At 46.8% G+C, this 14,045-nt stretch overlaps 1 protein-coding gene across 1 annotated transcript in view; it reads right to left on the reverse strand.

Moving 5' to 3' along the window:
- Positions 1-14,045, reverse strand: part of zfyve9b (zinc finger, FYVE domain containing 9b) — a gene marked incomplete at both ends in the record, with an annotated part of 37,009 nt that overhangs the window by 4,675 nt on the left and 18,289 nt on the right. The window contains 7 exons of the mRNA XM_083648309.1: positions 3,348-3,510; positions 6,387-6,467; positions 7,375-7,525; positions 7,644-7,748; positions 8,884-8,966; positions 10,007-10,231; positions 13,084-13,239. Coding sequence (XP_083504435.1) covers positions 3,348-3,510; positions 6,387-6,467; positions 7,375-7,525; positions 7,644-7,748; positions 8,884-8,966; positions 10,007-10,231; positions 13,084-13,239 — 964 coding nt within the window. The remainder of the gene's footprint in view (positions 1-3,347; positions 3,511-6,386; positions 6,468-7,374; positions 7,526-7,643; positions 7,749-8,883; positions 8,967-10,006; positions 10,232-13,083; positions 13,240-14,045) is intronic.

The following is a 14,045-nucleotide window of genomic DNA, read 5'->3' on the forward strand; positions in this document are numbered from 1 at the left end:
CTCCATGTCTCTAGGGACCCTGCCTCACTGTCTCTAGGGACCCTGCCTCCATGTCTCTAGGGACCCTGCCTCCATGTCTCTAGGGACCCTGCCTCACTGTCTCTAGGGACCCTGCCTCCATGTCTCTAGGGACCCTGCCTCCATGTCTCTAGGGACCCTGCCTCCCTGTCTCTAGGGACCCTGCCTCCCTGTCTCTAGGGACCCTGCCTCCCTGTCTCTAGGGACCCTGCCTCCCTGTCTCTAGGGACCCTGCCTCCATGGGATTTGGCTGTGGTCTTGGAGGGGCTCAAAGGCCCCCCATTTGAACCACTGCATCAAGCAACATCTGTTCTTAAAGACAGTGTTGTTTGTTGGCTCTGGGTCCACCAAGAGAGTTAGTGACTTACACACGCTCTTGGTCCACCCCTCATGCGCTCAGTTAGCTCCGGGAGATGGGAGGGTGACATTGATTCCTAACCCGGCCTTTATGCCTAAGGCCTTTATGCCTAATAAGGTTATGGGCTCATGTTCCCCTGTTGACGTGGTGGCCTTAACTGCCTCCCCAGAGGGGCAGCAGGCTCAGGTGTTATGCCCAGTCCATGCCCTGTGCACTTATATGGACAAAACAAGGGTGCTTGTCTCCCTAACCCTAAGCCTTAGGGAGAGTGAACAGTTGTTGGCCTGTTACCAAGTAACGCCTCTCACATTGGGTTGTGGAGGCTATTGTATTGGCTTATTATACAAGTCAGAGTGTATAGTGAGGTCTGGGGCTGCGTGCGCACTCACCTCATGGAGTGGCTTCATCCTGGGCCTTCTTTAGGGGAGTGGCTTCTCATCCTGGGCCTTCTTTAGGGGAGTGGCTTCTCATCCTGGGCCTTCTTTAGGGGAGTGGCTTCTCATCCTGGGCCTTCTTTAGGGGAGTGGCTTCATCCTGGGCCTTCTTTAGGGGAGTGGCTTCTCATCCTGGGCCTTCTTTAGGGGAGTGGCTTCTCATCCTGGCCCTTCTTTAGGGGAGTGGCTTCTCATCCTGGGCCTTCTTTAGGGGAGTGGCTTCATCCTGGGCCTTCTTTAGGGGAGTGGCTTCTCATCCTGGGCCTTCTTTAGGGGAGTGGCTTCTCATCCTGGGCCTTCTTTAGGGGAGTGGCTTCATCCTGGGCCTTCTTTAGGGGAGTGGCTTCATCCTGGGCCTTCTTTCGGGGAGTGGCTTCATCCTGGGCCTTCTTTAGGGGAGTGGCTTCATCTTGGGCCTTCTTTAGGAGAGTGGCTTCTCATCCTGGGCCTTCTTTAGGGGAGTGGCTTCATCCTGGGCCTTCTTTAGAGGAGTGGCTTCATCCTGGGCCTTCTTTAGAGGAGTGGCTTCATCCTGGGCCTTCTTTAGGGGAGTGGCTTCATCCTGGGCCTTCTTTAGGGGAGTGGCTTCATCCTGGGCCTTCTTTAGGGGAGTGGCTTCATCCTGGGCCTTCTTTAGGGGAGTGTCTATTCAGGACATTTGTGCTGCGGCAAGTTGGACCTCGCCTCTGACTTTTGTTCGGTTGTATAGACTGGATGTTTCAGGCTCCGCCCCGTGTGTTTGTATAGACTGGATGTTTCAGGCTCCGCCCCGTGTGGTTGTATAGACTGGATGTTTCGGGCTCCGCCCCGTGTGTTTGTATAGACTGGATGTTTCAGGCTCCGCCCCGTGTGTTTGTATAGACTGGATGTTTCAGGCTCCGCCCCGTGTGTTTGTATAGACTGGATGTTTCAGGCTCCGCCCCGTGTGGTTGTATAGACTGGATGTTTCAGGCTCCGCCCGTGTGGTTGTATAGACTGGATGTTTCAGGCTCTGCCCCGTGTGTTTGTATAGACTGGATGTTTCGGGCTCCGCCCCGTGTGTTTGTATAGACTGGATGTTTCAGGCTCCGCCCCGTGTGTTTGTATAGACTGGATGTTTCAGGCTCCGCCCCGTGTGTTTGTATAGACTGGATGTTTCAGGCTCCGCCCCGTGTGTTTGTATAGACTGGATGTTTCAGGCTCCGCCCCGTGTGTTTGTATAGACTGGATGTTTCAGGCTCCGCCCCATGTGTTTGTATAGACTGGATGTTTCAGGCTCCGCCCCGTGTGTTTGTATAGACTGGATGTTTCAGGCTCCGCCCCGTGTGTTTGTATAGACTGGATGTTTCAGGCTCCGCCCCGTGTGTTTGTATAGACTGGATGTTTCAGGCTCCGCCCCGTGTGTTTGTATAGACTGGATGTTTCAGGCTCCGCCCCGTGTGTTTGTATAGACTGGATGTTTCAGGCTCCGCCCCGTGTGTTTGTATAGACTGGATGTTTCAGGCTCCGCCCCGTGTGTTTGTATAGACTGGATGTTTCAGGCTCCGCCCCGTGTGTTTGTATAGACTGGATGTTTCAGGCTCTGCCCCGTGTGTTTGTATAGACTGGATGTTTCAGGCTCCGCCCCGTGTGTTTGTATAGACTGGATGTTTCAGGCTCCGCCCCGTGTGTTTGTATAGACTGGATGTTTCAGGCTCCGCCCCGTGTGGCACGAGTGGTTCTGGGGTCACAGTAAGAACCTTATGGAGCGGTTCTGGGGTCACAGTAAGAACCTTATGATTTCTCCTCTGTCGGTTCATGTGATGAGCTTGTCTGGCATTACGGGAACTTCCATAGGCCATAAGTGACCCTTGGTTCACGCAAAAAGTGTGGAGCAGGAAGGAGCCTTGCTGTTTCACACCACACCTCGCTCTGTTTTGCCCCACGCTGCCCTGCCCCCGCTCACAACTTGCATTGACTTCATGCCTGGCTGCTTGCATACCGCTCGCTGCACGCATGAAAAATAGACCAGACGTCGAAACTATCACTGCAGCACGCGTGCAGCGTGGCTTCGGCGTGGCAAGGCGCTGCGCTGCGGCTGGTGTGATCAGTCTCCCCTGTTAGCAAGGAACTGCCTCAACGCTGTGTTGCCTCAGCGTTGCTTCAGGATAGGCGTTTGGTGTGTTCGGGCTGTTAGTCACAGAAATTAGTATTATGAAATAGAACTTTAGATTATGAATATATATGAGTAATATGAGTGGATCTCTGTCACTTGCTTACTGTATATGGGGACAATGCCCCCTAGCGAGGCGGAGTGATACCGCTTTCACCAGCTAATCTTTGATTGTGGTGAGTGTAGTGAGATAGTGCTTCTGTAGTGCTCCCCATAAGTGAGTCACCTCACTCATATTATTCATCAAACCGTGGTTATATTAATAACCTAAAGTTATTCCATGTGTACTATGATTAGTCTTTTGCAATTCTTCATTATTCTACCTTTGCATGTGACTGACTGGTCTACAGTTTGAGCAGGTTCACTCTAAAGTCTCCATATATACTTCAAACAGGTGACCTCTCACCCCTTGTTCACAGTGCATTTCTCCACCAGCCATTGGACATGAACGTGCTCCTGGCTCTCTGATTGGTCGAACCGTCCACAGGTGATGGTGTAGTCTTTCATCTCCCGCAGAGACCGGCGGAGTTCCGCCATGGTCTCCATGGTAACCTGCACCATCAGCCCATCTGAGGAGAGGGACAGATACAGGACACACATTAACACACCTAACCATCTGAGGAGAGGGACAGATACAGGACACACATTAACACACCTAACCATCTGAGGAGAGGGACAGATACAGGACACACATTAACACACCTAACCATCTGAGGAGAGGGACAGATACAGGACACACATTAACACACCTAACCATCTGAGGAGAGGGACAGATACAGGACACACATTAACACACCTAACCATCTGAGGAGAGGGACAGATACAGGACACACATTAACACACCTAACCAATCATCACTCATCATGCCTAAACCTTTGCATGTGAAAGTTTTTGTCATCGCCTTATGGTCACTTGTAGTATTATAGCTATATATTTTGGCCAGCGCCCGCAGGCCCTATAACAGGGTTTGTCCACCCCAATTTGCACACCAATTTGCAAGCCGATTTGGTCCCACTTTGCTTAGCTGTAGCTCAGAAACCATAAGACCTGCCGCTACCGAACTTGGTAGGTAGGTTCACACAGTCACCTTTTACTATGGGCGGAAAGATTACACTAGTTGACCACTAGGTGGCACTATAACAGCCCTCTTTACGTTTTGGTTCATAACTTTTGAACCATAGCATCTTAAATCAAAATTATTTTGACGGCCAAATTTTGCCAAATCTTCACCAAACCACAACACTCAGCTTGTGTGGACTGTGCTGCACAAAACTTGTTTTGTGGTTTTTTTGAAAGCCTGCACTGCAGCGTAGGCTATTTCATCATGAACATGAAGTTGAAGAAAAGGCACCATGAGGCTATACAGAGGGGTGGGGTCCTTTTAATGCGACAAATACACATTTTAGAATTTTACAATAAATATATGCGCACACACACACACACACGCGCGCGCACACACACACACACACACACACACACACACACACACACACACACACACACACACACACACACACACACACACAAATGTATTATAATAAAATGTTTTATTAAATGCAAGTACATAATTAAATAATTATTTTCTAGGGCTTTCTTACATACTGATTTTCCATATCCTTCATACTTTTGCCACAGACAGCCCTCCACTTTAACAATGTCGCTGCCTACTACAACCAACAGGCTCGTCAACGCTTTTCTGCACTGGCCATATGCTAGGTTTCGACCTAGCCTTGTTTTATATTCTTTGGCTAAATTCATTTAAAAACTACATTTTTTTGAACGTGCTAATGTGCTGCGTGCCATATCTGGTTTTATTTGGGGGGTGAGGACTTCATTATAAAGTAACTCTGAAGTCATGAAAATTTACTATTTCTTAGCACCCCCACATATTGGTCTAGCCTCCCCCAAGCCCCCCCTTAGAAGAAAAAAACGCGAGCCGTGCCTGGTTAGTGAGGTCTGTAACTCACCCTGACAATCCGTCTCCTGGTCCTACAGCTAAACAAAGACAAAACAAAAAAAGACAAAAGATCGTCTTTGGCCCCAAAGAACAAAGGCTTAAAATCACTGTACGCCTTGAGTCTCTATCCCTGAAGCCTAAGGATCAAGTCAAAAATCTTGGAGTTATTATTGATTCCGATCTCAACTTTAACTCCCACATTAAGTCAATTAGAAAATCAGCTTTTTATCATCTTAAAAATATAGGAAGAATTAGGGGATATATGTCCAGACACGATCTAGAAAAACTAATTCACGCCTTCATCTATAGTAGGTTAGACTATTGCAATAGCCTTTTTTCTGGTCTCTCCAAAAAAGAACTTAGGCAACTTCAACTCATTCAGAATGCTGCTGCTAGAGTTCTAATGAAGACTAAGAAAGCTGATCATATCACTCCAGTTCTTAAGTCCTTACACTGGTTGCCAGTGTGTCATAGAATAGATTTTAAAATACTGTTATTAGTCTATAAATCACTTAATGGCCTAGGCCCAAAATACATAGTTGAATTGCTCCCACGCTACGAACCGTCTAGAACTCTTAGGTCAACAGGGTCCAGCTTATTAACTGTCCCTAGGATCAAATCAAATCATGGGAAGGCTGCATTTACCCACTATGCTTCTGCTAGCTGGAACAAATTGCCTGAAGACCTCAGATCTGCCCCAACCTTACTTACTTTTAAAAATAGACTAAAGACTTTTATGTTTACCGTCGCTTTTAACTACTGACAGCTACTATGCAAACCCAATGAGTCCTCTATAAGTTTTTAGCTCTTTCTGCAACTGCTGCGCCTGTTGCTTAATGCACTTTTTATACTCTTTTTTAAAGTTTTGTTGTGATGCTTTTAAATGTCCATTTTATTCTCTTCTTTTCTTTTCTTTTCCTGTCAACCATTTTATGTGAAGCACTTTGAATTGCCTCTGTGTATGAAATGTGCTATACAAATAAACTTGACTTGACTTGGTCTGAACATTAGGCACGGGCAGCCACGGAGTTAGTGGACAGTAACATAGAGAGATTGTGTGTCCACACGTGTGCACTCAGAACGGTAGTGGAAAGTTAGCAAAGGAGGGGAAAAAAGAAGAAAAGGCTGTCAGTGTTGCCAGATAAACTGTCACCCAGCAGAGATCAACTGTCCTCTAGCAGATCAACTGCTGGCCAACGAACTGCCACCCAAGCCCAATTTGTACAGGCCATCTAGGCGGCAAAACAGCCAATCTGGCAACCCCAGCCACACTGAACCAAGCGAGGAGAGGAGGAACACACAGACGCACACGCGCATAGACTCGAGCGATCACATGATGATCTCCGGCATTCGCCTGGCAGAGATAATAACTGTCAATACCAATAGGATTGCCGATATATCATGCATCCCTCGTGTAAAGACTACAATTCCTGCAAGTGAGCAGGCAAAAGTCAGCGTCACCCTGACGTGACTGAGTGGACATCCTACCTTCCACAATGCTGGACTTGGCCAGGTATCCTGCAGATGCCTTCAGCGCACTACTGAATATAAAAAAGCACGATCCAGTAACTGGAACAAAAAAGCAGAACATCATCAGTAATAAACACTGACATAAAAAACTGGATCAGTATATTATGAAGAAGAAAACAATCAAACTGCCATCTAGTGGCAAATGAGGGAAATTGCACCACCTTGGTTCTAATAATTTTACATGATTCCTTTGGGTTGTAATTCAAACAAACATCCTCTGAAGGCAGGATAAACAATTGATATACATACATACATACATACATACATACATTTAAATATTTAATTTATATATTTATTTTGTAGGCAGCCTATTTGAAGGTCATTGCAGCATCAAATGACTGACAACTCGTTAATGGATGGCTACCCTCTGTGTGTGCGTGCGTGCATGCGTGCGTGTGTGTGTGTGTGTGTGTGCGTGTGTGTGTGTGTGTGCGTGTGTGTGTGAGAGAGACATGGAAAAAATAACAAATGTAGATTGGTCTTATTTAGTCTTGTTGTCTTTCCAAGTCCTTCCTGTCCTTATGACTGAGGCAATAGTGACTGATATTAATTATATTTGGATCTCTATAGTTACACTTATCTTGTTCCCACGTTTTAGTTAATTCGTTGCCACGTTTTAGTTCAATTGTGCACACAAATTAATATATATTGTGCACACGTTTTACTTAATTCGTGTGCACGTTTTAGTTAATTTGTGCGCGCAAATTAATATATATATTTTGTGCACGAATTACCGGTAACTAAAACTTTCACACAATTTTATATATTGTGCACACAAATTAACTAAAACCTGCACACAAATTAGTATCCTCAAAATAAATATGACCTTTCAGAACCTTCAGAGCTCCACAGGTTTCTACCTTCAGAAATAACCAGACTTCACACTACTGCTTGATTGCGTGACCTCAGACTCTGGTGTCTTATGGTGGTTCCTGTGATGCCCCACCTTTGCGCGGCTGATTGTGGATACTGATGGCTTGGGTCTGGTACTGGCCGTCGTCCCCTTGCACACAGATGAGGTGGGAGTCTGCGGCCTGGTTGAAGCACGCCCCCAAGGCCAGCACATTCTCATTGGACTTATTCAAAGCTTTCATCAGCTAGAGACAAGACAAGGGGGAGGATGATGACTGATGAAACACACAGCTGAGCTGACAGCATCTCTGCAGGCTTTTCAGAGGCCTACCTCGTTGTAGGGGTAGGGTTAGGGTTACCTACCTCGTTGTAGCCATTTGTTGGTATCTTGATGCAGGTCCTCTGAGCCTCCAGATCCACAGTGAGTCCCGGCACCATTGGTAGGCTGTAACGGTAATTCCTAAAGTCCTGTAATCAGGATGGAAGGAGCAGGTCAGTGTTAACAAGGGGACAGTTAGGGGGGGCATGGTGCCGCAGTGGTAAGTGCTGTCGCCTCACAGCTAGAAGGTCCTGGGTTCGATTCCCACCTGGGACGCTGTGAGTGCTGAAGGAGTGCGTGGCCGTCCGCATGTCCTCGAGTGCCCACCACCCGGGTGGGCTTGTCAAAAGGGCCCTTCTGTGTGGAGTTTGCATGTTCTCCCCGTGCCCCCTGGGTGTTTCCCTCATATAGGAACCCCACACCAAAACATGCAATATCCTGGTCACTGATGTGGTGCCTCCTCTGGTCATTAGGGGCGCCTGTTCGGAGGGAGGGCAACTCGTTGGAATAGCGTGAACCTCCCACGTGCTATGTCCTACCGGTGAAGCTTCCCCTGTCAGGTGAAAAGAAGCGGCTGGCTAACTGCCCATGTCTCAGAGGAAGCATGGAGCCAGTTTCGGCTCTCCCCAGATCGGCAGAGGGTGGAGCAGCAACCGGGATAAATAAATTAAAATTAGCACTAACGGGGGATAGAAATGGGATAAAAAACCTTTGTTATTGTCATCTATAGTGGTTATTTGCATAAAAACAAATAAGTTTGATTAGGAAATGATTGTATCTTTTTTAAATATGTGCTTTGATTTAATCAAATGTAACTCAATTTGTAACTTTAGTTACTTGAGAAAGTAACTGGTATAATATTACTGAAATCCTATAAGTAATAAGTTATATTACTGAGTTACTGCTAAAAGTAATATATTACATGTAATATGTTACTTTTGTAATGAGTTACCCCCAACACTGTTTAAGACTAGAACAGTGGTTCTCAAAGTGGGGTCCGAGGACCCCCAGGGGCTCCCCAGCAAAAAGGTCAGTAATTTATTTTAACTATGATTCCATAGTTAACACAATGACAGAATGTATGCAACACAATACAGATGGTATGACTATTTTGATCATACACTTTCTGTAATAAAACATCTAAAAGCAAAAATCTTATCAGATGGGGGACCCTGGAACTAAATATCATCAAATAGGGGTCTGTGGTCTAATTGATGTTAGTTTAGGGGTCCTTGATGTGAAGAAGTTTGAGAGTCACTGTCCTAGAAGACGTGTCATACTCACCACGAGTAGCCTCATTATGGTGTGGCCTGTCTCTCCAAACAAGGCCTTCCTAAAGCGCACACTGTATAGCGGACATGGGTAGACTAAAGAGAGAGAGAGAGGGAGAGAGAGAATATTTGATTAAGTTAAAAAAAAATAGACATTGAGAGCAATTAACACATTGAGTGCCAGCGACGCCATATGGCGTCATTAGAAATTTACCGTAGGCTGCCAGCGACGCCAAATGGCGTCAGTAACTCCAAATTGTTTTTTTGACGGGGGGGTGTCGATCTAAGCTTCTTACATCGCCTCTTACAATATTGTAGCTATTGGAGGTCTATAACCTATTTTACAAACCCCATTAGGTGGCGACAGCACTCTCCTGATAAGAGAAAGTGTAGCCAAACACACAGAAGAAGTCGCTGGGGGAAAAGGAAATCGCATCGCATCCGTCCGTATGCATCGACATGCATGAAGCCAAACGCCAGTGCCTGTGCCCGCAGCAGCTGCATCCGCTGTCACAACTGAGCACCTCCGTGTCCGATAGCAACAGCAACCTGCGACAGCACATTCGCATAATCAGTCTTATTATTCTCAACTGGAAGCATTGTGGCCCGTGACAAACACACGCGGAACCAAAAAGCTGGATGTCGCGCACCATTCACTGTGTGTGCAGCAGCAGAGAGCCACCAGACACATAAGACACACCCAGGAGGAGGCGTGTGCAGTTGAGGGGGGGGGGGGGGGGGGGCACGCAGAGCACACAGAGCAGCATACACTTCACCCAGACAGACCCAGACATCAGAAAATTAGCTTCAGAGTCAGTGATGTGCTTGAAATGTTTAATTTCACAAAAGGCTCATTATCTCAGCTCGTAGAAAACAAGGGCTGTTTTTGGTTCAATCAAGCTATCTTCTCCGGCTCATAACTAAAGAACGGAAAATGGGATCAATAAACTTTTTTTTGCAGGTGATAGAAGAGAGTCTCATCGTTATTTGTGCGTGTTCAGTGTTTACATAGTAATTATTAAAGAAATTATATGACTGTTTTAAAATGCATTGCGGCCTATGTGGCACAGCAAGCAACCTTTTGCCCAAGGGCCGTGGCACTCAAAGTGTTAAGAAGGTAAGAAAGAAAGGCTTACATCTGTACTCTGCCCCCAGTCGGAGCATGAGGCGCAGGGGGAAGGCTTTGGCCCAGGCCACCTCTGCTCTGTGGACCAGCAGGCCGAAGAGGTAGGGATGGCTGGGCAGAGGAAGACCCTGCAGGGACTGGAGAGTGGAGCGCACATACAGGAAGCCTGCGTGCTCCTCACTGCCCAGGAAGCTGCTGCTGAACAGGGCCAGGGACAGGTGGCTCACTACCTTCCCTACATAGACACAGAGGAGAGGAGAGAGGAGGAGGTGGTCACATGACAGGCAATGACCTAAAGTGCTGTTTCCCAATGGGTGGCTCAGGGTCCAAAAGTGGGAGATGTTTTGAAAGGGTTAAAGAAAAGAGTTTGGGTAAAGTAGGACGAACCTGCACACCTTAAATACAGGCACAACAATCCAATCATGAACAAAAACACAACTAGGCTGATCTTTCGATGATATTATTCATATGAAAAGGTTTACAAAAGTGATGGCGCTCAAAGTGCAAGGCAAGCACTGAAGATCTTTGTGCATCTTTTGTGTATCTTTGTGCACTGTGAGCACATTTTTTCTGCCCAGTAACTACAGACCTACTTCCAGTTCCAACAGTCGATCTTTGACAAATTTCATTCCAATTTCCACAAGAGGCACAGTAATGAAACCGCTCTGCTCAGGGTTTTAAATGACATTTTAATGTGCACAGATGCTGGGGAATGTTCAGTTTTGCTGCTGCTTGACCTACAGTAAGCGCTGCTTTCGACACTGTCGACCACGCTATTCTGCTTAATAGGTTTCAGCAATGAGTGGGTATTACAGGGACTGGTTCGCATATTTATCAGGCAGGAGTTTTTCCGTGGCCTTTGACCCTTATGTCTCCTCATCTGCTCGGCTGATGTGTGGCGTACCCCAAGGCTCAATCCTTGGCCCTATAATTTTTCCCCCTGTATATGCTCCTCCTTGGTTTCTTAATCAGTCAATTTGAGGGTATTTCTACCATTGTTATGCAGATAATACACAGCTAATACACAGATAATACACAGTCAAACGACACTAGTAAACTCTCCACCTTGCAAGGCTACCTAACAGCCATCAAGGACTGGATGTCAGAGAACTTCTTCCAACTTAACCCTGATAAGACAGAACTCCTCATCATAGGTCCAGAAAACATCTCTGAGAAAGTACAGCAGTGAAAAATCTGGGAATCTTCTTTGACCAACACTTGAATTATTTTCCAATATTTAATTTAAATTTTTTGTAGAACAATACACAAACAAAACAAAACAGACAAACAGGCTCAGACACAGGAAGGCTGAATGTGTTACTGTGTGTCTCTGACCTGTGACCTGTCTCTGTACAGCTGGATGAAGTGGTGAAGATGTGTTACTGTGTCTCTGACCTGTGACCTGTCTCTGTACAGCTGGATGAAGTGGTGAAGATGTGTTACTGTGTGTCTCTGACCTGTGACCTGTCTCTGTACAGCTGGATGAAGTGGTGAAGATGCGTTACTGTGTGTCTCTGACCTGTGACCTGTCTCTGTACAGCTGGATGAAGTGGTGAAGATGTGTTACTGTGTCTCTGACATGTGACCTGTCTCTGTACAGCTGGATGAAGTGGTGAAGATGTGTTACTGTGTCTCTGACCTGTGACCTGTCTCTGTACAGCTGGATGAAGTGGTGAAGATGTGTTACTGTGTGTCTCTGACCTGTGAGCTGTCTCTGTACAGCTGGATGAAGTGGTGAAGATGCGTTACTGTGTGTCTCTGACCTGTGACCTGTGACCTGTCTCTGTACAGCTGGATGAAGTGGTGAAGATGCGTTACTGTGTGTCTCTGACCTGTGACCTGTCTCTGTACAGCTGGATGAAGTGGTGAAGATGCGTTACTGTGTGTCTCTGACCTGTGACCTGTCTCTGTACAGCTGGATGAAGTGGTGAAGATGCGTTACTGTGTGTCTCTGACCTGTGACCTGTCTCTGTACAGCTGGATGAAGTGGTGAAGATGTGTTACTGTGTCTCTGACCTGTGACCTGTCTCTGTACAGCTGGATGAAGTGGTGAAGATGCGTTACTGTGTGTCTCTGACCTGTGAACTGTCTCTGTACAGCTGGATGAAGTGGTGAAGATGTGTTACTGTGTCTCTGACCTGTGACCTGTCTCTGTACAGCTGGATGAAGTGGTGAAGATGCGTTACTGTGTGTCTCTGACCTGTGACCTGTGACCTGTCTCTGTACAGCTGGATGAAGTGGTGAAGATGCGTTACTGTGTGTCTCTGACCTGTGACCTGTCTCTGTACAGCTGAATGAAGTGGTGAAGATGCGTTACTGTGTCTCTGACCTGTGACCTGTCTCTGTACAGCTGGATGAAGTGGTGAAGATGCGTTACTGTGTCTCTGACCTGTGACCTGTCTCTGTACAGCTGGATGAAGTGGTGAAGATGCGTTACTGTGTCTCTGACCTGTGACCTGTCTCTGTACAGCTGGATGAAGTGTTGAAGATGCGTTACTGTGTGTCTCTGACCTGTGACCTGTGACCTGTCTCTGTACAGCTGGATGAAGTGGTGAAGATGCGTTACTGTGTGTCTCTGACCTGTGACCTGTGCCCTGTCTCTGTACAGCTGGATGAAGTGGTGAAGATGCGTTACTGTGTGTCTCTGACCTGTGACCTGTCTCTGTACAGCTGGATGAAGTGGTGAAGATGCGTTACTGTGTGTCTCTGACCTGTGACCTGTCTCTGTACAGCTGGATGAAGTGGTGAAGATGCGTTACTGTGTGTCTCTGACCTGTGAGGGCGTCTCTGTACAGCTGGATGAAGTGGTTGAAGATGTGTTACTGTGTGTCTCTGATCTGTGAGGGCGTCTCTGTACAGCTGGATGAAGTGGTGAAGATGCGTTACTGTGTGTCTCTGACCTGTGACCTGTCTCTGTACAGCTGGATGAAGTGGTTGAAGATGTGTTACTGTGTGTCTCTGACCTGTGACATGTCTCTGTACAGCTGGATGAAGTGGTGAAGATGCGTTACTGTGTGTCTCTGACCTGTGACATGTCTCTGTACAGCTGGATGAAGTGGTGAAGATGCGTTACTGTGTGTCTCTGACCTGTGAGGGCGTCTCTGTACAGCTGGATGAAGTGGTTGAAGATGTGTTTGGGGAAGCTCTTCTCTTCAGGCAGGCACTGCAGCAGCACGACCACCTCCACCTGGCCCACCGCGTGCATCCCCTTCGACGTCACACACCAGCACTTCCTGTTCACATCTGTCACACAGACAAGGAACAACCTCAGGGCTCTCTGGTGACCGCTCGGTGCTTTGCAGCATTATGTAGTCATAATTGCACTCAGAAATTGGAAAATGCAGGAGAACAGTGAAGAAATTCTGGAATCTAGTCTAGTCTTGTTTACTTCTAGCCCTTTATCACAGTCAAGTCTCAAAGGGGTTTAGCATCATATACATGTCTTACATACTACAGACGCAGCAATCTTCAATTGGCTTCTGGGCCATCCGGCTGCCAGGCAAGATCCTTGGCAAATTAAACAAAGATAAAACAAAACTTAACTGAACATAACATAACAACATAACATAACTTAAAGTCCCTGGAAACCAGAATTTTTTTTATTTATTATTTAGCATTTTGAGTTCATCACATCACAGGAACCTATGTTAATAAGCCACCAGCCAAATTTGAACGATGATGAACGTCGCAAAGTATATAAATTTACGTTTGACAGTCATGGCAAAAGTCATGAGAATCAGTTAGATTTTAGAGTGTATTTTCTCCCGCGGACTGTGTGGGCGTGTCCCGTCTGCAGCAGGTCTCCTCCTCCGAGAGAGAGAGGGAAACGGCTAGAGAGAGAGAGAGAGGAGAGAGAGAGAGAAGGAAAGAGAGATGGAGTGTGTGTGTGTGTGTGTTTGCGCGTTGCTCGGCGCATAGCCTACTGACAGAGAGGAAGAGATCTCTGCCGCTGCGAGTGCACAGCGCTGCTGTGTGTGTGTCAGTGTGTGTGTGTGCGCGTGCGTGCATGCGTGTGTGTGATTCGATTAAATCTTATGACGTGATAAGAT

The sequence above is a fragment of the Poromitra crassiceps genome (genome assembly GCF_964638095.1).
Source record: "Poromitra crassiceps genome assembly, chromosome: 12".
Taxonomy (NCBI): Eukaryota; Metazoa; Chordata; class Actinopteri; order Beryciformes; family Melamphaidae; genus Poromitra; species Poromitra crassiceps.